General features: G+C 46.2%; 1 protein-coding gene across 1 annotated transcript in view; it reads left to right on the forward strand.

The window, feature by feature from the left end:
• Positions 1-26,217, forward strand: part of sema4ba (sema domain, immunoglobulin domain (Ig), transmembrane domain (TM) and short cytoplasmic domain, (semaphorin) 4Ba) — an 82,156-nt gene that overhangs the window by 49,517 nt on the left and 6,422 nt on the right. The window contains exons 3-11 of the mRNA XM_020480779.2: positions 10,422-10,582; positions 10,887-10,949; positions 11,528-11,626; positions 16,166-16,277; positions 16,598-16,714; positions 17,071-17,228; positions 20,540-20,721; positions 21,181-21,331; positions 25,974-26,184. Of these exons, the coding sequence (XP_020336368.1) occupies positions 10,422-10,582; positions 10,887-10,949; positions 11,528-11,626; positions 16,166-16,277; positions 16,598-16,714; positions 17,071-17,228; positions 20,540-20,721; positions 21,181-21,331; positions 25,974-26,184 (1,254 nt within the window). The remainder of the gene's footprint in view (positions 1-10,421; positions 10,583-10,886; positions 10,950-11,527; positions 11,627-16,165; positions 16,278-16,597; positions 16,715-17,070; positions 17,229-20,539; positions 20,722-21,180; positions 21,332-25,973; positions 26,185-26,217) is intronic.

Genomic DNA, 26,217 nt, shown 5'->3' on the forward strand with positions numbered 1-26,217 from the left:
TGATAGATGAGGGGAAAAATATATTTAATCCATTTTTTATTCAGGTTGTACACAACAATTGGTGGAATAAGTAAAGGGGTATAAACACTTTCTGAAGGCACTTTGCATGGGTAAAACAGTATGCAAACATTATTAAAGTGACCAGTGTTCAATGGCTATGTACAGTTGAAGTCGGAAGTTTACATACACCTTAGCCAAATACATTTAAACTCAGTTTTTCACAATTCCTGACATTTAATCCTAGTAAATTTTCCCTGTCTTAGGTCAATTAGGATCACCACTTTATTTTAAGAATATGAAATGTCAGAATAATAGTAGAGAGAATGATTTATTTAAGCTTTTACTTCTTCCATCACATTCCCAGTGGGTCAGAAGTTTACATACACTCAATTAGTATTTAGCAGCACTGCCTTTATATTATTTAACTTGGGTCAAACGTTCAGAGTAGCCTTCCACAAGCTTCCCACTATAAGTTGGGTGAATTTTGTCCCATTCCTCCTGGCAGAGCGGGTGTAACTGGTTTGTAGGCCTCTTTGCTCGCACACGCTTTTTCAGTTCTGCTCACAGGTTTTCTATAGGATTGAGGTCAGGGCTTTGTGATGCCCACTCCAAGACCTTGGCTTTGTTGTCCTTAAGCCATTTTGCCACAACTTTGGAAGTATGCTTGGGGTCATTGTTCATTTGGAAGACCCATTTGCGACCAAGCTTTAACTTCCTGACCGATGTCTTGAGCTTTTGTTTCGAAATATCCACATAATTTTCCTCCCTCATGGTGCCATCTAGTTTGTGAAGTGCACCAGTCCCTCCTGCAGCAAAACACCCCCACAACATGATGCTGCCCCCCCCCCCCCCCCCCCCCCTCATGGTTGGGATGGTGTTCTTCGGCTTGCAAGCCTGCCCATTTTTCCTCCAAACATTACAATGGTCATTATGGCCAAACAGTTCTATTTTTGTTTCATCAGACCAGAGGACATTTCTCCAAAAAGTATGATCTTTGTCCCCATGTGTTGCAAAACGTAGTCTGGCTTTTTTATGGCGGTTTTGGAGAAGTGGCTTCTTCCTTGCTGAGCGGCGTTTCAGGTTATGCCGATATAGGACTCATTTTACTGTGGATATAGATACTTTTGTACCTGTTTCCTCCAGCATCTTCACAAGGTCCTTTGCTGTTGTTCTGGGATTTATTTGCACTTTTCGCACCACAGTACGTTGATCTCTAGGAGACAGAACGCTTCTCCTTCCTGAGCGGTAAGACGGCTGCGTGGTCCCATGGTGTTTATACTTGCGTACTATTGTTGTACAGGTGAACGTGGTACCTTCAGGCATTTAGAAATTGTTCCCAAGGATGAACCAGACTTGTAGAGGTCTACAATTTGTTTTCTGAGGTCTTGGCTGATTTCTTTTGATTTTCCCATGATGTCTAGCAAAGTGGCACTGAGTTTGAAGGTAGGCCTTGAAATACATCCACAGGTACACCTACAATTGACTCAAATTATGTCAATTAGCCTATCAGAAGCTTCTAAAGCCATGACAATTTTCTGGAATTTTCCAAGCTGTTTATAGGCACAGTCAACTTAGTGTATGTAAACGTCTGACCCACTGGAATTGTGATACAGTGAATTATAAGTGAAATAATCTGTTTGTAAACAATTGTTGGAAAAATGACTTGTGTCATGCAAGTATGCAACTATATGTATGTAAACTTACAACTTCAACTGTACACAGGGCAGCAGTCTCTAAGTTGCAGGGTAGAGTACCGTATGGTAACAGTGACTTAAGGTTCAGGGCAGGGTACTGGGCGGTGGCCTGCTAGTGGTGGCTATTTAACAGTCTGATGGCTGGAGATTGAAGCTGTTTGTCAGTCTCTCGGTCTGTCTCCGCCTTCTAGATGGTAGCGGGGTGAACAGGCCGTGGCTCGGGTGACTGAGGTTCATTATAAAGAGGAGAACATTGATGTTGATGTTGCTAGTGTTTATGAGACCCAGCCACTCTCCAGTCCACCAGGGAGCTAGCTGCTCATAAATCACCCTGGACAGGCTTTGTTTTGAAAACACCCTCCTTGCTGCTCCTCCTCCACCCTCATCTCCTAACCTGTGTTGTGGGGAGGGACTCCTCAACACACTGTATAGTCTAGTCGGGTGCTCCACTCAGCATGTAGCCTAGTTCTGCCGCCAGCCTGTTCAGCCCCCTGCTGTCCTCTCACACCAAGGACTCTGACTACATGGTGCTGATGCTCAGCCTCTCCCCATAGTGCAGCAGGGGTCATGAGGAGGTCCTGAGCCTGAGCGCCTGAGGCCACGGCTGGTTTACATTGTGGAGTGGAGCACCATATTGAGGGGTCAGCAGCAACACTCGGCAGCATACAGCAGCATGATCTCTCTGACCAGCAGAACAGATCCTGGATCATAGGAGGGCAACATTATTTTCCTGCAGGAATGAGTTTAATTATAGCCGAGCCACACCGTTGTTTGCAAATTGCAGGCTGTACCAATTTTGAAAACACTGAGCAGTTTAATTATTTCTCCCAATAAATGTTACTATGGTTCCCATGAATCCTGTTACGCCCCTCTTTGCCTAACGAAGCTATTAATTAGGCAAAATTAATTGTTCTGTAGATGCCTATTGAGTTCTATGATACTGCATTTTCACACCATTAATATGCACATCTTCATTGAATTGTTGTGGTAACCAACATCCTCTTCACATAGATTGTGTATAAACTTGCCAGAATTCTCAGCATCACCATGTTTTGTTCATGCTACCATTTGTGAGCTCTAGCCTATCTCCTGCTAACCACAGCGAGCCAAGACCCAAGCCCTTCCCTAAACAAACAGCTGACTCACAGAGTGCCGAATGAATCTCCTGGTGGATCTGATGTCTGCCCCTTTCTCTGCCTCTGCTCTACCACGGCCATGCACCATTCTACTAATCATAGTTCATGTTGCTTTCTCACCTCCGCAGAATACTACTCATGCAAGCTGCCAGGTCCCAGAGCATTGGGTTGACTCAGTTCCCACTCTAGGTCAACTGATGTCATGTGTGCCTCCACAATGAACAAGGTCTGTGGTGGGTTTTGTCTTCCTGCTGTTTGTCCACAGAGAATATGATTAGATGGAATGATAAGTTGTGAACTGACGTTGTTCCTAGCTCAGTCTGTCCCCATTGGGATAGTGGTTTCTAGAAAGCGGGAAGAGCTGCTCAGTTCTAACTGTGTTAGGGGTTCCTGGTACTGTTTCCCAAGAGTTGGGGTGTGACCACATCCTCTGTGAGTATCTGTTTTTCTACATTGGGTCAGATCCAACTGAAAAAGAACATGACTAAAAGTAACCGCCTGGTTTTAGTGTGCACAAAGTCAAAACAGAGGATCCTGTAAGAACAAGTATGGTGATGACACAGATTTCTGTGTGTGTCTGCGTGCTGATAGACACATGAGATAGGTGTGGAGATGTGAGCTGAAAAGACAGAGCGTGTTTCTGATACAGGTGGAGCAGAAAGACTCGGAGACATATGAAACACCATTGAGCCCCTCTGTCCTCTTTGGTCTGGCTGTGGTGAAACCATCTCACTGCCATCCACCCCCTTGCTTCTACCTAACCTCTCTTTTAAACCCCACCATGACCTCACCTTCCAAAGCTTATAGCCTAATCCTTGATAAACCCCACTCACTCAGCATACTCCCACTACAGACTCCGACTCTTAACACAACGCAAAAGTTAGTGTTTTTAAGTTCTGGTATCTGTGTCCAACCTATTTGATTGGACTTTCTAGACAGATATCTTTCATGGATGTGTTCAATAGTGACAGAGTTTTCTCCTATGGCTTTCACAACATAGCTATCCTTTTTAGGCAAAATCCCAGTTACCTATGAATAGATAGGCCTGATCATCTGCTTACAATTAATTGTTCCTGAGATGTGTCCAAAGTGGCCTGTGTATGTACATCTTTGGGTCATCTTAATGAAAACCCCATAAGCTCTTGAATCTTGTGGAGGCCCTGTTAGTTTATGTTGTTCCACAGACAAGTTTGGCATGGCATGTGGTGCTGCTGAGACCCTGCTCTAGTGTGTTCTGGTTGTGGAGGTGTGCTCTGTCTTATTGTGAGTAATAGGTTCAGCTCCATCAGGCTGTAATTGTGGCTGTGGGGCTGTGCTCAGCTCTCTGCTGCTGATACGCTTGTTCTGCCCTGCTTACAGAAGGCACAGCCCTTTTGTCCATAGTGGCCTCCTGCTGCCAATGCCATAGAAGTATCTTCATGTGTCCCTCCACAGGAGAATCTAGGCCATGTTTATAGACAGACTGCTAGAAATGGGACATCAGACATCCCGTTCAAGATGCACCAACAGGGCATGCTGCTTGATCTCAATGAAGAGGGATGAGATTGTTTCCAGGTCATCTGCTGTTATGACAGCACCAAATGAATGACTGTTTGAACAGACAGTGTATCTTATTGCAGCTATAGAGAGCTGTCACTTATTTTAGCCTAATCTATTTGCTCAAATAATGCAGGCCTGAATTGGGAGGAAGGGTGAGGATTTGAGGAATGGAAAGAGTACTCATCATGTTTTTCTCCTGCCTCTTTTTCCCCACTCAAGGCCTCTGTTAGGATGCTGGTGTTGTTGTTAGATTTCTAAAACATACATCAACAGAATCTGGCCCTATTCAAAGGCAGTTCAGTCTGCTGTGTATTGTCCCATTGCCATCCATCGACGTGTACTAGAGATACACATGGCTCTGCCAGTGGCCATCACTGTTTCCAGCTAGTTCTGCATCATTTAAGTAAACAATAACAACATTTGTCTCTAATGGGGAATGCATACTTCAAACTCCTCAACCCACAAATGTGAAAGCCAACACCCCTTCAAAGGAGAGGCCATTTAGTGAATCAGGGTGCTACTGTAGTTGAATGCCCTACAAAATGAAGCACTTGGATCTACCTGACTCAACGACAGATTACTCCACATTTCAAATCCAATCAAAATCAAATCAAACTTTGTTTGCCACATGCGCTGAATACAAGTATACAGTCGTGGCCAAAAGTTTTGACAATGACACAAATATACATTTTCACCAAGTCTGATGCCTCAGTTTGTATGATGGCAATTTGCATATACTCCAGAATGTTATGAAGAGTGATCAGATGAATTGCAAAGTCCCTCTATGCCTTGCAAATTAACTGAATCCCCAAAAACATTAACTGCATTTCAGCCCTGCCACAAAAAGACCAGCTGACATGTCAGTGATTGTCTCGTTAACACAGGTGTGAGTGTTAACGAGGACAAGGCTGGAGATCACTCTGTCATGCTGATTGAGTTTGAATAACAGACTGGAAGCTTCAAAAGGAGGGTGGTGCTTGGAATCATTGTTCTTCCTCTGTCAGTCATGGTTACCTGGAAGGAAACACGTGCCGTCATCATTGCTTTGCACAAAAAGGGCTTCACAGGCAAGGATATTGCTGCCAATAAGATTGCACCGAAATCAACCATTTATCGGATGTTCAAGAACTTTAAGGAGAGCGGTTCAATTGTTGTGAAGAAGGCTTCAGGGTGACGAAGAAAGTGCAGCAAGCGCCAGGACCATCTCCTAAAGTTGATTCCACTGTGGGATCAGGGCACCACCAGTACAGGGCTTGCTCAGGAATGGCAGCAGGCAGGTGTGAGTGCATCTGCACACACAGTGAGGCCAAGACTTTTGGAGGATGGCCTGGTGTCAAGAATGGCAGCAAAGAAGCCACTTTTCTCCATGAAAAACATCAGGGACAGACTGATTTTCTGCAAAAGGTACAGGGATTGGACTGCTGAGGACTGGGGTAAAGTCATTTTCTCTGATGAATCCTCTTTCCGATTGTTTGGGGAATCCGGAAAAAGCTTGTCCAGAGAAGACAAGGTGAGCGCTACCATCAGTCCTGTGTCATGCCAACAGTAAAGCGTCCTGAGACCATTAATGTGTGGGGTTGCTTCTCAGCCAAGGGAGTGGGCTCACACACAATTTTGCCTAAGAACACAGACATGAATAAAGAATGGTACCAACACATCCTCCGAGAGCAACTTCTCCCAACCACTCAGGAACAGTTTGGTGACGAACAATGCCTTTTCCAGCATGATGGAGTAAAAGTGATAACTAAGTGGCTCGGAGAACAAAACATTGATATTTTGGGTCCATGGCCAGGAAACTCCCCAGACCTTAATCACATTGAGAACTTGTGGTCAATCCTCAAGAGGCGGGTGGACAAACAAAAACTCACAAATTCTGACAAACTCCAAGCATTGATTATACAAGAATGGGCTGCCATCAGTCAGGGTGTGGCCCAGAAGTTAATTGACAGCATGCCAGGAAAGATTGCAGAGGTCTTGAACAAGAAGGGTCAACACTGCAAATATTGACTCTTTGCATCAACTTCATGTAATTGTCAATAAAAGCCTTTGACACTTATGAAATGCTTATAATTATACTTCAGTATTCCATATTAACATCTGACAAAAATATCTAAAGACGATGAAGCAGCAAACTTTGTGCAAATTAATATTTTTGTCATTCTCAAAACTTTTGGCCACGACTGTAGACTTTACCGTGAAATGCTTCTTACAAGCCCTTAACCAACAGTGCAGTTCAAGAAGAAGAAAATATTTACCAAGTAGACTCAAATAAAAGTAACACAATAAGAATAACGAGGCTATACACAGGGGGCACCGGTACCGAGTCAGTGTGGAGGGGTACAGGCTAGTTGAGGTTTGCCTTTTAGACGGGATGTTCTGTGCTCATAATTAACTTTGTGCTGTTGGAACTCAGAGCCGTTGGGAAATCCATGGCAACAAAATGTAGATCGCTAATTTGCCCCTAAATGGATTAGTGAACAAGGCAGGGTGGATAATACAATCCATTTAGCAGTGTAATTTGCAAAAATGACATTTAATTACATAATGATTGTAAAGATCTCATATTGCTTACAGCTGCCCGTGGTTGAGCCATCCTCCCTAATTGCATCTTATTGTGTGTCCTGCTGAAGGAGCACTGGTGTGTCTGTGTGGTTTGGTTGTGGGGTCACACAGGAAGTGCTCCCAGTCACACAAAGCTGCTCTCTCTGAGGGTGTGGGATGGATGGAAGGACGGATGGACGGGGGCCTGGGTATAGCGATACGGTGAGAGAGCTGGCACACAGGAAGAGAAAGGTGTGACTGGCAGCTGTGTCAGGTGGAGGCTGTGTCTTTCAGTCAGAGCCAGCAGGTTAAATAGGACTGTGTTGAATGAACTCTGAGCCTGTCTGTGAAACGGAGACTGGGAACTGTGATATGCACCAATGTTGTACTTGGACTGAGTCTATCCAAATGAATGTTCCAAACAGTGACAAACCCCACAGTGATAGCAGAAACCAGTGTTGTGATCATTTTAACAACACCTGTCAATGCAGTTCCCTTTGCACACGTGCTAGGTTGTTAGCCATGTCTCCTCTCCAACGTAAGTGTATTGTTATTTGAACCCAGCCTCTATTAGCTTGATTTCCCCTGTTCGTCATTGACATTGTGGGACTCAATAATGATATCCCTGTGTCCCTGTCCCTGTGGACCAGTACTGTGGAGCTCTGGTTTGCCGGGGTCACATGCCATGCAGGGTAGGGAGAGGGGGAGTGTGCTCAACAAGGTGAGGGCATGCTAGTTGTGATATAGTTTGTTGTGACTATTCATTTGTTACACTGTGCCCACATACCTGCCCTCCCCAACACCCTCGCCTTCTTTAGCTCCAGCAGACATCCCCCTGTCTCCCAAGCTCCAGAAGACACTAGCAGCTCTTGAATGCTTCTGCTTCCTCTAAACACTAAACAGGCCAGACCTCTTCTCTTCCCAGAGTAGACTACAGCACAGCGTTTCCATGGCTGCCTGCGTTGTCATGGGATGGCCTCCGGGAGTCAACCTCGGACGCTCTAACAACAATAGATTGTAGTCTGTCTGAAAGAGACTGTGGTGACTGTCTGTCTGTATGGTGACTGGGGGAGATAGTCGACAGACAGACACTGACCCACAGTTTTTCCAGTTCACTATTGGGGTTTGTTGTCCCAGGGCTAGAAATTGTATTTTATTTCCAAATCATATTTTGTCCCTTTGAGATCAGCAATCATGTTGTATTTATCTCCTAAATTATGCCATTGTAATAGCACCTTTAAACAAAATCCTTAACAGCAGCACCAGTACATTCAGGCCGACAGACTCTGTCAATATTTATTATATCTTCTATTATATCTTTATACAATATATTTACTCACTTGCGTTTTTTTATAGCCCTCCTTGCAGCTGCTCCACTTCTGCCAAAAGCCTCACACTCCATATGTTACCATTTCCTGGAAATGCGTTGAATTGCTCAAATCGTTGATACATTTTATAGGGTCATTTTCTTGGATCAGTCCAGATTATTATCTTGGATTTATGAGCAATTATCTTAGTATGCTCCATGAATAATTAATCAATGCAATCCATCTGATGCATGGACATAATTGTATTCTGGACACACATATCCTTGTTGTCACGTTGGCATGAAGAGATTCGGGAGACAGGCGCAGGTATGCGTAATAGTTTTTAAAATGATGCCCAAATTATGGCGTGCCATAAGGCACGGGGACGAAGACCAAACAAACACATAACAAAAACACAGGGTTGAAACCCAAACAAAAGAGCGAGGAGTACCTCGAATAAATAACACTAGCACACAAAGGGGGAGGAGTTGCAATATACTGCAGAGATAGCTTGTAAAGTTCTGTCATACTTTCCAGGTCTATGTCCAAACAGTTTGAGCTTCTAATTTTTTTAATGAATCTCTCCCTCAGCAGTGGTCAGAGAATATGACAGTGGTGATCTAACTCTAACTGTGTAGATGCCCTCCTCTGTGGAAATCCCTCTATCCCCTTGTTTTGGTTCAAGCTCCAGCCTTTGTCTTAGCATGGGTAAATCACTGTTAAATTTGCCCAACGTTCTAAGGGAGGAGAGGAGCTAAAGGGAGAGAGAAGAAGAGAGGAGAGGAAATGAGGTGAGAGAGGGGCGATGGAGGAGAGGCGAGAAGGAAGGAGAGAGGGTAAATGGCACTAGCATAGAGCGCCAATCATACTACATCCTGTAATCACAGACAGGGAGGGAGCAGTCCTGGTGGGCTTGGGTTTTTGCTATGTAGACTAGAGAGGATCCTGTTGTTTTGCAGCATGATTTTGTGGTAAAAAAGCCTCCTGTTGCGGCATTGATGCACTGCTATTAGCCTGTAGTTTCCCCTGGGGAAGCGAACCCTCTCTATACACCTTCTGTCGTCTGTGGTGGGGTTAGCAGGCCGGGAGGTAACTACACACTACCTAGAAGTATTTGGCTTATAATCCATAAGGCAGTAATGTCCTCTGAGAATCACTTAGTAGGCATTGTTTGCATGACAGAATGTTCTCCATGTTGCTAATGAGGGACTTGCATAAAGACAAAGTGTTTGACCGTGGCCAGCTCTAAAGACTTCCACTCTGCAACAGTGCGCTGATTGTGAAGCTTTGACAGCAACGCTGAAGGCTTAGAGAGAGAGTCAATGATAAGACACGTGGCTACAGGCTGCAGACAGAGTGAGGGCTTTTCAAGGGGTGTCAGGATGGTGAGAGACAGATTGGGTGCCGGCTCTCGCTCTCTTTCTCTGCAGCCCACTCCAGAGGTGATGAGAGCGGGTGATAAGACTGGAGGCTGCTAATGTATACTGTTAACTGAACACACACACACATATAGGAGGGCAGGCTCTGTCCATCTCTATTGTAGCTCCCCTGTAGCGATGGAGAGAGACAGCCTGCTAGGCCAGACAGTGTTGTTGTCATGGGAACAGATATACAGCCTGAAGGAACACCGTCAGTAATGACATGGTGTGCTGGTGTCTCTGGTTAAGACACAACATCTGTATTTATCCTGCTCATGATGTTATGTGACCACACACACACACACACACACACTGCAGTTTTGATGTTTAATTCTTGCCCATTCTTGCCCAGAAGGCTCTTTGAATGCTCTTTGCAGGCTCATATTGCAGTAATACATTCTGTTCGGTAGTCCTTTCCTGCAGTCAAATGACCAAATTGCCCTCTAGTGGCCTCATGAATAGAATGTTATTAATATTTTTCATAATTTCATTATGAATAAACTCTTTTTTTAGTTTCTATGTCAAACGTTTTGGTGTTATTTCAGTCTTCTGTGATGTCTATAAAGTGTAATATTGGTATGCAAACCCAACATTGAATGCATTTATATCTGACATGGTACAGGTGTCTTCTTTTTTTTAAACCAACCCCATGTGTGTGAGGTGTATACTTGAGTTTCATAGCAGGTTTGTTTAAGAATTACCAAGAAACATTCTTTGACCCTGATTTAGCCCACTGCAGTAAGGTTAATATTTCTACTCCTCTTTCTGTTTTTCCTCTCTCCCCAGATGCAAAGGAGAGATCAGCCAAGAGATTCTCTGTGGATGGAGTCTTCAATTACACGTCTCTGCTCCTCAGTAAGGAAGATAACATGCTCTATGTTGGAGCACGAGAGGAGCTCTTCGCCCTCAACCTCTCTGATATTAGCAGAGTCAAACTACAACGCAATGTAAGTGGGCACGAGTGTGTCTGTGTGTGAATATTGAAACATTTGTATTTTTAGAGGTGGTATGTAATACCCTCTCTGCTCTCAGATACACATCATCACAGTACTGTTGTGTGTGTGTGTGTGTGTGTGTGTGTGTGTGTGTGTGTGTGTGTGTGTGTGTGTGTGTGTGTGTGTGTGTGTGTGTGTGTGTGTGTGACATCTTGTGGGCACTGCTCTTTTTGACAGTGCTCGGCAGCTACTTTCTTTACAGCTCTATGATGTGTCTTAGTAATGTGCCTGACACCTGTACTCTCCTCTCCTGTAGCTTACATGGAGTACCCCGAAAATGAAGAGAGACGAGTGCAGTTTCAAAGGCAAAGACCTACAGGTGAGTACACTGCGCAACATGTCTGGAACTCTAGTGACAATATTTACACTTCCATTCCAGTCCTTAGGCTTGTTTTTTTTTTGCTATAGTACTGAAAATTAACTTAGTCAGAGGCAGTGGCAGCTCTAATTTAAGTACATATCCATTCAGCAGTGGAGGCCTGAGTGATTTTGTTACAGCCAGATAAATTGTCTACCATCTAACCAATCCCCTGTGATTGTGGTGAAACTTCAATTCTGTGGGAAGTATATTATCAGAAGGCCATATTGTATGATTCATTTATGGTTTATTGATTGGTTGGTTGTGGTACAGAGGCTCATAGACCAGGATCTTGATGAAGACACTCTAATCTGTTTTCTGTGTGAGACAGTCTCTCCGATGTTTGTCACACTGCTGCCAACAGCCCTCCCAGGCTATTTGAAAGCAATTCATTCCGGCCAAGTAATGTGGGAATATGCTTGGAGGGTCGCCTAACGAGCTACTCCATTCAGCCTGAGTAACTCTTCCTCCAGAATAGTTTGTGGGAACATATGAATCATATTAACGATGCTCTCTCCTCTCATGTCCCTTTAATGCAGACGGATTGCTTCAATTACATCAAGATTTTACTGCATGTGAACAGTACCCATCTATACGTGTGTGGAACCTACGCCTTCAGCCCAATCTGTGCATACATAGTAAGTGTTACATTTTTTACTCAGCTGCAGCTTATGGCATACAATTCCTCAAGGCCTGTGTGATGTATAGAGAACCACCATGCCTGTGTGCTTTAGGGAGAACCACCATGCCTGTGTGAAGTAGAGAACCACCATGCCTGTGTGAAGTAGAGAACCACCATGCCTGTGTGCTTTAGGGAGAACCACCATGCCTGTGTGAAGTAGAGAACCACCATGCCTGTGTGAAGTAGAGAACCACCATGCCTGTGTGAAGTAGAGAACCACCATGCCTGTGTGCTTTAGGGAGAACCACCAGGCCTGTGTGAAGTAGAGAACCACCATGCCTGTGTGAAGTAGAGAACCACCATGCCTGTGTGCTTTAGGGAGAACCACCATGCCTGTGTGAAGTAGAGAACCACCATGCCTGTGTGAAGTAGAGAACCACCATGCCTGTGTGAAGTAGAGAACCACCATGCCTGTGTGAAGTAGAGAACCACCATGCCTGTGTGCTTTAGGGAGAACCACCAGGCCTGTGTGAAGTAGAGAACCACCATGCCTGTGTGAAGTAGAGAACCACCATGCCTGTGTGCTTTAGGGAGAACCACCATGCCTGTGTGATGTAGAGAGAACCACCATGCCTGTGTGAAGTAGAGAACCACCATGCCTGTGTGCTTTAGGGAGAACCACCATGCCTGTGTGCTGTAGAGAGTACCACCATGCCTGTGTGATGTAGAGAGAACCACCATGCCTGTGTGTTGTAGAGAGAACCACCATGCATGTGTGCTGTAGAGAGAACCACCATGCCTGTGCGTTGTAGAGAGAACCACCATACCTGTGTGATGTAGAGAGAACCACCATGCCTGTGTGATGTAGAGAGAACCACCATGCATGTGTGCTATAGAGAAAACCACCGTGCCTGTGTGTTGTAGAGAGAACCACCATGCCTGTGTGAAGTAGAGAACCACCATGCCTGTGTACTTTAGGGAGAACCACCATGCCTGTGTGAAGTAGAGAACCACCATGCCTGTGTGAAGTAGAGAACCACCATGCCTGTGTGATGTAGAGAACCACCATGCCTGTGTGCTTTAGGGATAATCACCATGCCTGTGTGATGTAGGGAGAACCACCATGCCTGTGTGTTGTAGAGAGAACCACCATGCCTGTGTGTTGTAGGGAGAACCACCATGCCTGTGTGTTGTAGAGAGAACCACCATGCCTGTGTGATGTAGGGAGAACCACCATGCCTGTGTGATGTAGAGAGAACCACCATGCCTGTGTGTTGTAGAGAGAACCACCATGCCTGTGTGTTGGAGAGAGAACCACCGTGCCTGTGTGTTGTAGAGAGAACCACCATGCCTGTGTGAAGTAGAGAACCACCATGCCTGTGTGCTTTAGGGAGAACCACCATGCCTGTGTGAAGTAGAGAACCACCATGCCTGTGTGAAGTAGAGAACCACCATGCCTGTGTGATGTAGAGAACCACCATGCCTGTGTGCTTTAGGGATAATCACCATGCCTGTGTGATGTAGGGAGAACCACCATGCCTGTGTGTTGTAGAGAGAACCACCATGCCTGTGTGTTGTAGGGAGAACCACCATGCCTGTGTGTTGTAGAGAGAACCACCATGCCTGTGTGATGTAGGGAGAACCACCATGCCTGTGTGTTGTAGAGAGAACCACCATGCCTGTGTGTTGGAGAGAGAACCACCATGCCTGTGTGTTGTAGGGAGAACCACCATGCCTGTGTGTTGTAGAGAGAACCACCATGCCTGTGTGTTGTAGAGAGAACCACCATGCCTGTGTGTTGTAGAGAGAACCACCATGCCTGTGTGTTGTAGAGAGAACCACCATGCCTCTGTTGTAGGGAGAACCACCATGCCTGTGTGTTGTAGGGAGAACCACCATGCCTGTGTGTTGTAGGGAGAACCACCATGCCTGTGTGTTGTAGGGAGAACCACCATGCCTGTGTGTTGTAGGGAGAACCACCATGCCTGTGTGCTTTAGGGAGAACCACCATGCCTGTGTGTTGTAGAGAACCACCATGCCTGTGTGTTGTAGAGAGAACCACCATGCCTGTGTGTTGTAGAGAGAACCACCATGCCTGTGTGTTGTAGAGAGAACCACCATGCCTGTGTGCTTTAGGGAGAACCACCATGCCTGTGTGTTGTAGAGAACCACCATGCCTGTGTGTTGTAGAGAGAACCACCATGCCTGTGTGTTGTAGAGAGAACCACCATGCCTGTGTGTTGTATAGAGAACCACCATGCCTGTGTGCTTCAGGGAGAACAACCATGCCTGTGTGTTTCAGGGAGAACCACCATGCCTGTGTGCTTCAGGGAGAACCACCATGCCTGTGTGTTGTAGAGAGAACCACCATGCCTGTGTGATGTAGAGAGAACCACCATGCCTGTGTGATGTAGAGAGAACCACCATGCCTGTGTGTTGTAGAGAGAACCACCATGCCTGTGTGTTGTAGAGAGAACCACCATGCCTGTTTGTTGTAGAGAGAACCACCATGCCTGTGTGTTGGAGAGAGAACCACCGTGCCTGTGTGTTGTAGAGAGAACCACCGTGCCTGTGTGCTGTAGAGAGAACCACCATGCCTGTGTGTTGTAAGAGAGAACCACCATGCCTGTGTGTTGTAGAGAGAACCACCATGCCTGTGTGTTGTAAGAGAGAACCACCATGCCTGTGTGTTGGAGAGAGAACCACCATGCCTGTGTGTTGGAGAGAGAACCACCATGCCTGTGTGTTGTAGGGAGAACCACCATGCCTGTGTGTTGTAGAGAGAACCACCATGCCTGTGTGCTTTAGGGAGAACCACCATGCCTGTGTGATGTAGAGAGAACCACCATGCCTGTGTGTTGTAGAGAGAACCACCATGCCTGTGTGTTGGAGAGAGAACCACCATGCCTGTGTGTTGGAGGGAGAACCACCATGCCTGTGTGTTGTAGGGAGTACCACCATGCCTGTGTGCTGTAGAGAGAACCACCATGCATGTGTGTTGGAGAGAGAACCACCATGCCTGTGTGCTGTAGAGAGAACCACCATGCCTGTGTGTTGGAGAGAGAACCACCATGCCTGTGTGTTGGAGAGAGAACCACCATGCCTGTGTGTTGGAGAGAGAACCACCATGCCTGTGTGTTGGAGAGAGGTGTAATTAGCCATGTATTTAACTATGTCAATCAAGGTACCTATTTTCTTCTCCATGCGATTATCCCCCTGGAGTCTGCATTTTTGTTCACCTGAAATCAGTGTATTCCAATTATACCCCTTACAGATGTTTAGTGAGCATGTGTGGCTCTGGGTTGTATGAAGACGTTTTGGAACACAGATTTGAGAGGAAGTGCATCTTTAAAAGTGTTCTGCTGATGGAGCAGACAAGTCTCTGAGGCAATTCAGAATAACATTGACATTTCCATTAAAAAATATTGACAGTCAAAGAACATCTCAAATGTGTGTCCCTTTCCCCTTTGTTCTACTTCAAAATGGGGGGGGGGGGGGGGACATTAAGGGAGGAGGGGAAGTATCTTGGCTGAACTTTAGGTTGTGAACCAGGATTCCCGAGTGTCTCTCTTATCACAACCATTGAGTCTCAGCCCACACAGAGAGATATAAAGTACATTATACAACGTTATGTCCATTCCTTCTGGAAGCAGCACTCATCGTCTTCCCCATCACCAGATCGCTTTTAAAAGGAATTGTATAATAACATTTACTTAAACAGCGACGTCCCCTAAAAAGCTATTTCTCATTTGAAAATGGAATATGTGGCATAAATATGAGTCCACATATTTATTAAAATGTACTACAATGTGAAAATAGGATACATTTGGTCATAAAGTCAGTCTCATTTAAAAGTGAGATTTGCAAGATAATGGAAAAAAATTAAGGGTAGCGTAACAATTTGGGTTGGGTTTATTTCAATCCTGCCCACAGATGGCAGCACCCACATAATCATACATTCGGAGCGCAGCTGCAGCCGATTGTAATGCCCATTGTCAGTTTGGTTTGACATTCGATATCCCTATGGGGCTAGTTAGGGGCCATCAGTAAATTGCACAATGTACATCGGACAATATTTTAAAAGGTCAATAGCTACAAATGTCAATAACTTAAAAACTTAAAAACATCTATACATTTTCATTTACAAATATTGAAAGCATTTAATGAGACAACTAAAAGTTGTGCAACATGAACATACTGTCCCATTTACATTCTGTAATTTATTGACGGTCCCTAAACAGCCCTAGAGATAGGCTATCCAAAGTCAAACCAATTTTCCCACGGTTGCACACCAGCCGCTGAAGCTAATTGGCTAAATGATTTGGCTAACTCCTCCCACCTGCAAACACACACAAGAGACACCCATATCAAACCACACCCTGTGGTTTGACCCACCCCAAAGTGACCGACTGTGACCACACAGTGGTTCCTGCCCCAGAATTTGTGCTACAGCCCTGTGTAGCGAACAGAGTGGCCAGCAGGCAGTGGGAATTGTCAGTGTAGATTACAGCCCTACTTCTCCTCAAGGCTCTCTTTCTCTCTGGGTCCTCTCCAGAACACAGCTGACTTCACCCTGGTGAGAAGCCAGACTGGAGAGATAGTGACAGAGGACGGACGCAGCCGCTGCCCTTTCAACCCTGAGTACAAGTCCACTGCCATCATGGCCGGTAGGTTCACTATATGGGTCACTTATGTACTGTCAGGGAAATATGTTTGGCTTCCATAAGACTGTGTACACAATACATACTGTATACAAGTCAATATATGCATACAAATAATAGACATACTTAATTACTGATTTATCAAATATTTTATATACAGTAGCTGCAATGTATATTTTACCATCCTTAGTGTCTTCCATACTGTAAATATACTAGCAGACAACTCTTCCCTTCTAGACTCCAGGGTTTGTTACACAGAGGCACAGAGGCTCCTTCTCTAGGTCCAGATATTCTTTGTCTTCATCTTATCGTTCCTTACATTATAGATGGAGAACTGTATGCTGGTACGGTCAGTAATTTCCAAGGAAATGAACCTATCATTTACAAGAGCCTGGGCCAAGGCGCTGCCCTGAAAACAGAAAACTCCTTGAACTGGCTCCAAGGTAAGTTCAGATCTTCAGGCAGCAAGCTATCTGGTAACTGCTTCATGTCATGGTCTACTGTTTGTATATGAAGCTAGATGATAAGGTAAACATACACGCATAAATAGTTTCCCTCTAAACATACAATCAGTATTTTTGTAGACCTCAGGCTGGACATGATAAATGAAAATTACCGTAGCTTTAAAGAACTATAGGTGTTTCCATGGTATTTTGTTAATTTCAACATGCAGTAGTTCCTGTTGCAAAATCACTGAATCACCAGAAGACGTTTGTGGATGTAAAAGGCATGTCCGTGTACTAGAATGCATAGTTCTAGGTTTACATTTCACCCTGTGGTTTCTTTGTTGTTGTTCCAGACCCAGCCTTTGTGGGCTCTGCCTACATCCAGGAGAGCCTGCCCAAAGGCAACCCAGTAGGCGACGACGATAAGATTTACTTCTTCTTCAGCGAAGCAGGAAAAGAGTTCGATTTTTTTGACAAAACCATTGTGTCACGCATCGCTCGCGTGTGTAAGGTGAGTGACGCTTCAACGGAGATGGCCTGTCTAAAGAGTGTCTTTCCCCTTGAGCAAGGCTCTCCTCAACCCCACCGATCTAGATGCACTTTAATGGACTCTATCAGAGTGGGAGAAGTGTGTGTGTACACTTCTATTTGGTGTATGCATGTGTTTGTGAGGTGGGGGATTTAATGGTGGAAGTGGTTGGTTTCACAGGGTGGGAGGGACACAGGGGTTCGTGTTACATAAAAACATTCCTCCTGCGAGTTCCCCCTGTTTGGGCCCTCCTCCTCTACTCTTATCACATTTCAGCAAATATTAGCGTTCAGCTAGGATTCACAGGAGACCTAAAATGCCTTCTCCTTTTCCACCTCTTTCCTGCACATACCTGCAGACAAGTGTGTACTACGAGCAGCCGGAACACTTTATTTCAGTTTCCAGAATTTGAGCCTGAAAGGAATGGTTTCCAATCATTATACCACCGGTCTATTGTTGAGTGATACTTCTTCTCCACAATAATTTAATGAACCTCTTCTATTCTCTGTGACTAGAGAATCTGCCCTCACTTCGACAGCATGGTCATGGCCTCTTGTTTATCCCAGCTGTAGTATGGCCAATCCAAATACAGTGTGAAATACTAGCTGACAGTTTTATGGGCAACACCCCTCCTCCCAGGCTTTGCATTTCCAGCAGTCAATCTTCCGGGAAAGCATCTTGTAATATTGCATTTCTTTTCTTTTTTTGTTTTCTGAAGAGATCAGCAGTACCATTTCAGTGCTGCCAGAGTGGACAGAGTGAGGTGCATACAGTGAAGGGAGGAGCTGTGTGACTGAGTCCTCCTGCAGGCAGCACCTTGTCCTCCTGCAGGCAGCACCTTGTCCTCCTGCAGGCAGCACCTTGTCCTCCTGCAGGCAGCACCTTGTCCTCCTGCAGGCAGCACCTTGTCCTCCTGCAGGCAGCACCTTGTCCTCCTGCAGGCAGCACCTTGTCCTCCTGCAGGCAGCACCTGGTCCTCCTGCAGGCAGCACCTGGTCCTCCTGCAGGCAGCACCTGGTCCTCCTGCAGGCAGCACCTGGTCCTCCTGCAGGCAGCACCTTGTCCTCCTGCAGGCAGCACCTTGTCCTCCTGCAGGCAGCACCTTGTCCTCCTGCAGGCAGCACCTTGTCCTCCTGCAGGCAGCACCTTGTCCTCCTGCAGGCAGCACCTGGTCCTCCTGCAGGCAGCACCTTGTCCTCCCGCATATAACAAACAAACAGAATGAATCCACCAAAGCCCATTATCAAACTTAATTTGAAAATATTTACCATGATGAGATGTGAAATAGAGCTCTGCTTTGGGGCCAGCTCACAAGTCATTTTCAATTGCTTCCGTGCCTTTTTAATTTAATTTCCACCTCGGCCATACGAGCTAAACTCATTAAAGCCGTCTACACTTAGCAGCGACAGGCATCTTTTGCATTTTAAGAGGCCCCATACATTGCAGTTCCAATGGAGGGATATTTTTCCTTGTTTATATTTTTCAAACAGGCAGCAGACAGCTTCTAGTAATAGGATTTTGACTGCCTATACATCCCAGGCTCTGCAGACTGCAAGCAGAAAGGCTTCTCTACAGTAACTGTCTGAAGGTGTATGTCTTTACACAGAGTGGCAGTCAAATGGTAACCAGTGTGTCTGCCACTGTTAGAATGAGACTGCAGGACACACCCTTGATTCTCCTCCAAAATGAAACACAGGATGGTGGTGTGCAGGCCAATCACAGGGGAGATTTGAACTCCGAGTACAGAGTATCTTAGCTACAGCTCCTGGTCTTTCTTATCCTCACGCCATACACACCACTATAGTGTCTTTGTTAGAGAATTCCCCTTGTAAAGGTTTGGATGGTGCAATATGTGTTGGTGAAACTGTAGACAAGTCATTGTCAAAAATACAGAATTACAGTAATACTGAAAATAAAACGTTTGATGGGTGGAGCATTGTGGATGTATACAGTTGTGCAGAAAACAGAAAAACACAACAAGCTGGTATTACTGAAACTCTGGAAATTCCACCTGGCCCTGAGTACCTGCGTGTTGGAAAGGGAGGCTTATGTAAGGGATAATGAATTGAGCACTTTCTGTCCAATATTCAGAAGGAGAGACTTTAGGTACACACTCTCTCTGGTTTTAATAATAACTAGGTAGACCCAGGGGAGCAGAGCAGGGAATACATGTAGCTCATTATCTGGTTGGGTTAATACAGCAAGTAATTGCTTCTGAAACTCAGCATTAGTCACGTGTCATTTCCCTTTACCATTCACTGATGTCATTTCCTCTGATTAATGTTGGGCAGAGGGGGACTCAGATGAAGGCACATCTTCCAGGGCTCTGGGTTATGTAGACTAGACTTCTTTTGGTTTCTTTTTAGTCCCCTGAACAGTGCTCTGTGAAGATGACTTACCGTTCCTCCCTCAGCCTTTTCATACTCCTCAGATCTATGTCCCAGACAAGAATTGGAGTAATTGCTGCACTCTGAGCCACAGACTCAAGTGAATGTAAACAGACAATTATATTCCTTTTTTCAGTTGTATGTCCCCACACATTCCCTGTACATCCAGCTATCTGTATAGGTACAGCATTCATAGCTGTAAGGCTCACAAATAATCTCTTTCATGCCGAGGTTGGAGTGATCTAAGTGAATTAATAATTTCTTAATGGAAAAGTTGTGCTACTTTTTTAGCTTCTCAAGCCAACCAAGTATCATGCTCCCATAGATGACCACAGCCCACCAGGCAGGGTAGTGCCACAGGCACAGGTTCAGAGTGGTAGTGTCCGTGGAGAGGCATTGTGTGTGAGCAGTGTCGTGTTCTCTCTCTCACTGAAAAGCATTTGGCCTCCCCAGTGCCCCAGTGTTTTTCTTCCATCCAGTTGTGATGTCTTTTATTGTTTTCTTGACCTAGAACTCCACTGCCCCAGGGGAGATGTGTTATATAGCCACAATCCGTTGTACTCAGTCTGGTGGTTTTACAATATTGGTTCTCATTTATGCCAATTCAAACAGTGCCTCGTTTCTAGGTAAACAACTGGGGAGAATAATGTTTCAGACATATATCAAATCAAACTGTATTTGTCACGTGCCGAATACAACAGGTGTTGAACATGGATACCAGGCAGAATGTAAACCATAATAATATTTAGGCAAGTTGTTTGCCATGACATCAGATTATTATGCATTCTCACCATTTCAACTACTGGGTTTACAGTTTAAACGTACATGCTTGTGCCCTCTACTGGACACTGGGTTACTGTGACTGCAGGTCCATATACTATAACAAAGCTCTGATTTGTATTACAGGGTGACAAAGGAGGAGAGCGGGTGCTGCAGAAGAAATGGACCACCTTCCTAAAAGCACAGCTCCTCTGTTCGCTGCCTGACGATGGCTTCCCCTTCAACATCATCCAGGACATGTTTGTGTTGACGCCCCGCCCAGAAGACTGGAAGAACACCGTGTTCTATGGGGTCTTCACTTCACAGTGGTGAGGAAACACTTTGTCACTAAGACACACAGTACATATGCGAGAGTGTGTAGGATTTTCTATTGATTTGGGTAATGAAATATTCTGTGTCTGGGTTGGTTGGTATTACACTCATCTCCTCAATAACATTTTCCATACAGTATATAGCAGAATATCATTGACCCAGTCATGGGCAAACAGCCACACCTCCATTCCCTCTGTTTGACTATGGTGTATTGGAGACATTATTGATCACTTACTTTATACCACCGTGCTTCTCCACCTGCATTGCTTGCTGTTTGGGGTTTTAGGCTGGGTTTCTGTACAGCACTTTGAGATATCAGCTGATGTACGAAGGGCTATATAAATAAATTTGATTTGATTTGATATTAGTTCGGCACTGCTGTCAGAGTAAAGAATAGGATGACTTGGGGGAAGAGGAATGTGATGCAGCCTCACTGCTGTGTGGTGTTTTCCCAGGTATAAAGGGGCCTCTGGCAGCTCAGCAGTGTGTGCCTTCACCATGGAACAGGTCGAGAAGGCCTTTAACGGCCGTTACCGGGAGGTCAACCGGGAGACCCAGCAGTGGTACACCTACAACCACCCTGTCCCTGAGCCACGGCCTGGAACGGTGAGTTAGTGTCCACTGCCCTCTGCTGGACAGCTGACACAGTATCACTAACCTGCATTATGCCTCCATCACACCAATAGTGCATTGTATTTGGTACACCAGAAGTACATTAATTTCAAATGCAACGTTGCGTTTGCCTTGAAGCATTGTGTTGCAGTGCCTTCTGTGTGGTGAATACGTTGGATTTCTCGAACGTATGCGTAAAACTGTATGCGCAGACGACTTGACAGAAATGGTAGCAGAAGGTGAATGTTGAACTTTTTTTGTACACATATCCAGATGATGCTGAGTTCTATTTTGCGCAAAAACCCTATCGGTTTGATCAAGGCATTAGACTGTACTAAAGGCGTCTGCATACATAGATTTGGTTTGCTCCTAGCAGAACTTGACTCGGCGAAAGTGAACATCTGTGCGCACATACTCCCTTAAAATACCTTTGCTTGAAAAACAACAAAAAGCGGTTTGTCCCTGTTCAAATCAAATCAATCAAATCAAATTGTATTAGTCACATGCGCCGAATAGAACAGGTGTAGACCTTACAGTGAAATGCTTACTTACAATCCCCTAACCAACAATGCAGTTTAAAAAATAAGAGTAAGAAATAAAAGGAACAAGTAATTAAAGAGCAGCAGTAAAATAACAATAGTGAGACTATATACAGGAGGTACCGGTACAGAGTCCATGTGCAGGGGGCACCGGTTAGTCGAGGTAATTGAGGTAATATGTACATGTAGGTAGAGTCATTAAAGTGACTATGCATAGATAATAATAGAGTAACAGCGGCATAAAGGGGGGGGGGGGTGCAGATAGTCTGTGTAGCCATTTGATTAGAATTTCAGGAGTCTTATGGCTTGGGGGTAGAAGCTGTTTAGAAGCCTCTTGGACCTAGACTTGGCACTCCGGAGAGAGAACAGTCTACGACAAGGGTGTCTGGAGTATTTTAAAATTTTTAAGGCCTTCCTCTGACACCGCCTGGTATAGAGGTCCTGGATGGCAGGAAGCTTGGCCCCGGTGATGTACTGGGCCGTACACAATACCCTCTGTAGTGCCTTGTGGTCGGAGGCCGAGCAATGGCCATACCAGGGAGTGATGCAACCAATGCTCTCGATGGTACAGCTGTAGAACCTTTTGAGGATCTGCGGACTCATGCCAAATCTTTTCAGTCTGCTGAGGGGGAATAAGTTTTATCGTGCCTTCTTCACGACTGTCTTGGTGTGCTTGGACCATGTTAGTTTGTTGGTGATGTGGAGGCCATGGAACTTGAAGCTCTCAACCTGCTCCACTACAGCCCCGTTGATGAGAATGGGGGGCGTGCTCGGTCCTCCTTTTCCTGTAGTCCACAATCATCTCCTTTGTCTTGATCATGTTGAGGGAGAGGTTGTCTGGCACCACACGGCCAGGTCTCTGACCTCTTCCCTATAGGCTGTCTCATCGTTGTCAGTGATCAGGCCTACCACTGTTGTGTCATCGGCAAACTTAATGATGGTGTTGGAGTTGTGCCTGGACGGGCAGTCATGAGTGAACAGGGAGTACATGAGGGGACTGAGCATGCACCCCTGAGGGGCCCCTGTGTTGAGGATCAGAGAGGCACATGTATTGTTACCTACCCTTACCACCTGGGGGCGGCCCGTCAGAATGTCCAGGATCAGGCCTCCCGGGTGGCGCAGTGGTTAAGGGCGCTGTACTGCAGCGCCAGCTGTGCCACCAGAGACTCTGGGTTCGCGCCCAGGCTCTGTCGTAACCGGCCGCGACCGGGAGGTCCATGGGGCGAAGCACAATTGGCATAGCGTTGTCCGGGTTAGGGAGGGTTTGGCCGGTAGGGATATCCTTGTCTCATCGCGCACCAGCAACTCCTGTGGCGGGCCGGGCGCAGTGCACGCTAACCAAGGTTTCCAGGTGCACGTGTTTCCTCCGACACATTGGTGCGGCTGGCTTCCGGGTTGGATGCGTGCTGTGTTAAGAAGCAGTGCGGCTTGGTTGGGTTGTGTATCGGAAGACGCATGACTTTCAACCTTTGTCTCTCCCGAGCCCGTATGGGAGTTGTAGCGATGAGACAAGATAGTAGCTACTAACAATTGGATACCATGAAATTGGGGAGAAAAAGGTAGTTTAGCTCATCTGGTAGGCTCGTGTCACTGGGCAGCTCTCGGCTGTGCTTCTCTTTGTAGTCTGTAATGGTTTGCAAGCCCAGCCACATTCGACAATGTGAACTCTTTTTCTCTGCCTTCTCTTCATGCAAATTACAGGGATTTGGGTCTGTTCCCGGAAAGCAGTATGCCCTTCACGTCGGGCTCATCAGACTCGTTAACAGTTGGTTAGGAGCACGTAAAACGTCTGCCATCTTCATGAAATGCTGTATCAGCCAGTACACTTCCTCAAAATAGTCCGAAATTATCTAAGATAACTCAAGAAATCTGTAATTAATTTTGACATTTTTGCCAAGGAGGTCTTAGTCACGCAATTTTAACTAAGATGTTAGGTGCAGTATTTTTCAAGTGAAAACATTTACATGAAAACTAGTCGCCTGTCTTTGAATGACAACAAACATTTAAAGAATCTACTGTTGATCAATCACCGACGAAGTGGCGTAAACTTTGACTACCGAACTACAATTGTAAGGGGTGCGTATCTGGTGGCAGGGAAGTCAGACGCAGGAGAGCAGAACTTGATAATAGCTGGAGCAGTTTAATAGTTAAACCAACAACATAAGAAATACAAAGTATGGGCACAATAACCCGACGCGCACCAGTAAAACAAAATGTGCACAAGCACTTACAATAAACAATACCACACAAAGACATGGGGGGAACAGAGGGTTAAATACACAACACATAATGAGGGAAATGAGAACCAGGTGTGTGGGAAAACGAGACGATACAAATGGAAAATGAAAAATGGATTGGCGATGGCTAGAAGACCGGTGACGTCGAAAACCGCCCGAAAAAGGAGAGGCATCGACTTCGGCAGAAGTGGTGACAGTACCCCGCCCTTGATGCGTGGCTCCAGCGGCGCGTCGACACCAGCCTCGAGGACGACCCGGAGGGCGATGTGCAGGGCGATCCGGACGGAGAAGGTAGAACTCTCACAGCATTGAAGGATCCAACACATCCTCCACCGGAACCCAGCATCTCTCCTCCGGACCATACCACTCCCAGTCCACTAGGTACTGAAGGCCCCTCGTCCGACGTCTCGATTCCCATATGGAACGATTGGAGTACGCCGGAGCCCCCTCGATGTCCAGAGGGGGTGGAGGAACGTCCCTCACCTCAGACTCCTGGAGTGGGCCAGCCACCACCGGCCTGAGGAGAGACACATGGAATGAGGGGTTAATGCGGTAATTGGGGGGAAGCTGTAACCTGTAACAAATCTCGTTCACTCTCCCCAGGACTTTAAATGGCCCCACAAACCAGGGACCCAGATCCCGACAGGGCAGACGTAGGTTGCAGGTTTCGGGTTCAGAGCCAGACCCGGTCCCACAGTGCGAACACCGGGGCCTCACTGCGGTGACGGTCTGCACCAACTTTCTGGCGCAGCATGGCGCGCTGAAGGTGAACATGGGTGGCATCCCAAGTTTCCTCCACGCGCCGGAACCAGTTGTCCACCACAGGAGCCTCGGTCTGACTCTGATGCCAAGGAGCCAGAACCGGCTGATACCCCAATACACACTGGAAGGGGGAGAGGTTAGCGGAGGAGTGGCGGAGCGAGTTCTAGGCCATCTCTTCCCAGGGCACGAAATCTGTCCACTCCCCCGGCCGGTCCTGGCAATAGGACCTCAGAAACCTACCCTCATCCTGGTTAACTCTCTCCACCTGCCCGTTACTCTCGGGGTGAAAACCTGAGGTAAGGCTGATCGAGACCCCTAGACGTTCCATGAACGCCCTCCAGACCCTCGACGTGAACTGGGGACCCCGATCAGACACCATATCCTCAGGCACCCCGTAGTGCCGGAAGACGTGAGAAAACAAGGCCTCCGCAGTCTGTAGGGCTGTAGGAAGACCGGGCAGAGGAAGGAGATGGCAGGATCGTAGTGTTTCCCTGTGATGGGGGAAGATCAGTCAGGAAATCAATCGACAGGTGCAACCATGGCCGTTGTGGAATGGGTAAGGGGTGTAGCTTCCCTCTGGGCAGGTGCCTAGGAGCCTTACACTCGGTGCACACCGAGCAGGAGAGGCATCGACTTCGGTAGAAGTCGTGACAACAACAAGCCTCAAGGAAAGAATGAGTGCTCGAATGGCCGAAGAAAAAAACTGCTGAAAGCTACCTAACACCAAAATATTGTTATAATATATGCGCAAAATTGTTCCATTGGGGAGTCTACAGTAAACTTTAGCCAACCTCGTGTGTTCAGGTCTGATGTGTTCTAGCCTGCCTTAGTCACATCACCAATCTGGCCCGAACATCAGTGCTTAAGAAGCTAAGTTATCTGTTTCTCTGCTGTCACTGGCTGCCCTCTTCCAAGAAGGCCTGATGTTATCAAAAAGCTGCTGCTACTTTCATTTCCTGGCAGCGTTATCATGGCCACATCTTACTGAAGGATACAAACACATATTGATGGGGGAGTAGGCATGGGGCCGTAGTATGGTTGTGTAGTGTGTATTGTAGCCAGTGTGTGCTTATGAGACTCCCTGTGTTTCTTCCACAGTGCATCACTAATGCAGCCCGGGACCATGGCATCCCCTCCTCCATGCACATGCCTGACAAGGTATTGAACTTCGTCAAGGACCACTTCCTGATGGACAGTGTGATCCGCAGCCAGCCCCTCCTGCTGAAACGCAGCGTCCGCTACACCCAGATAGCTGTCCACCGGGTCCAGGCTATCCATAAACACTACAATGTGCTCTTCATTGGAACAGGTACTGTAAACAGGCTCTGCTGACAGAACTTCT

This window comes from Oncorhynchus kisutch, linkage group LG4, assembly GCF_002021735.2.
Source record: "Oncorhynchus kisutch isolate 150728-3 linkage group LG4, Okis_V2, whole genome shotgun sequence".
In the NCBI taxonomy this organism is placed as follows: Eukaryota; Metazoa; Chordata; class Actinopteri; order Salmoniformes; family Salmonidae; genus Oncorhynchus; species Oncorhynchus kisutch.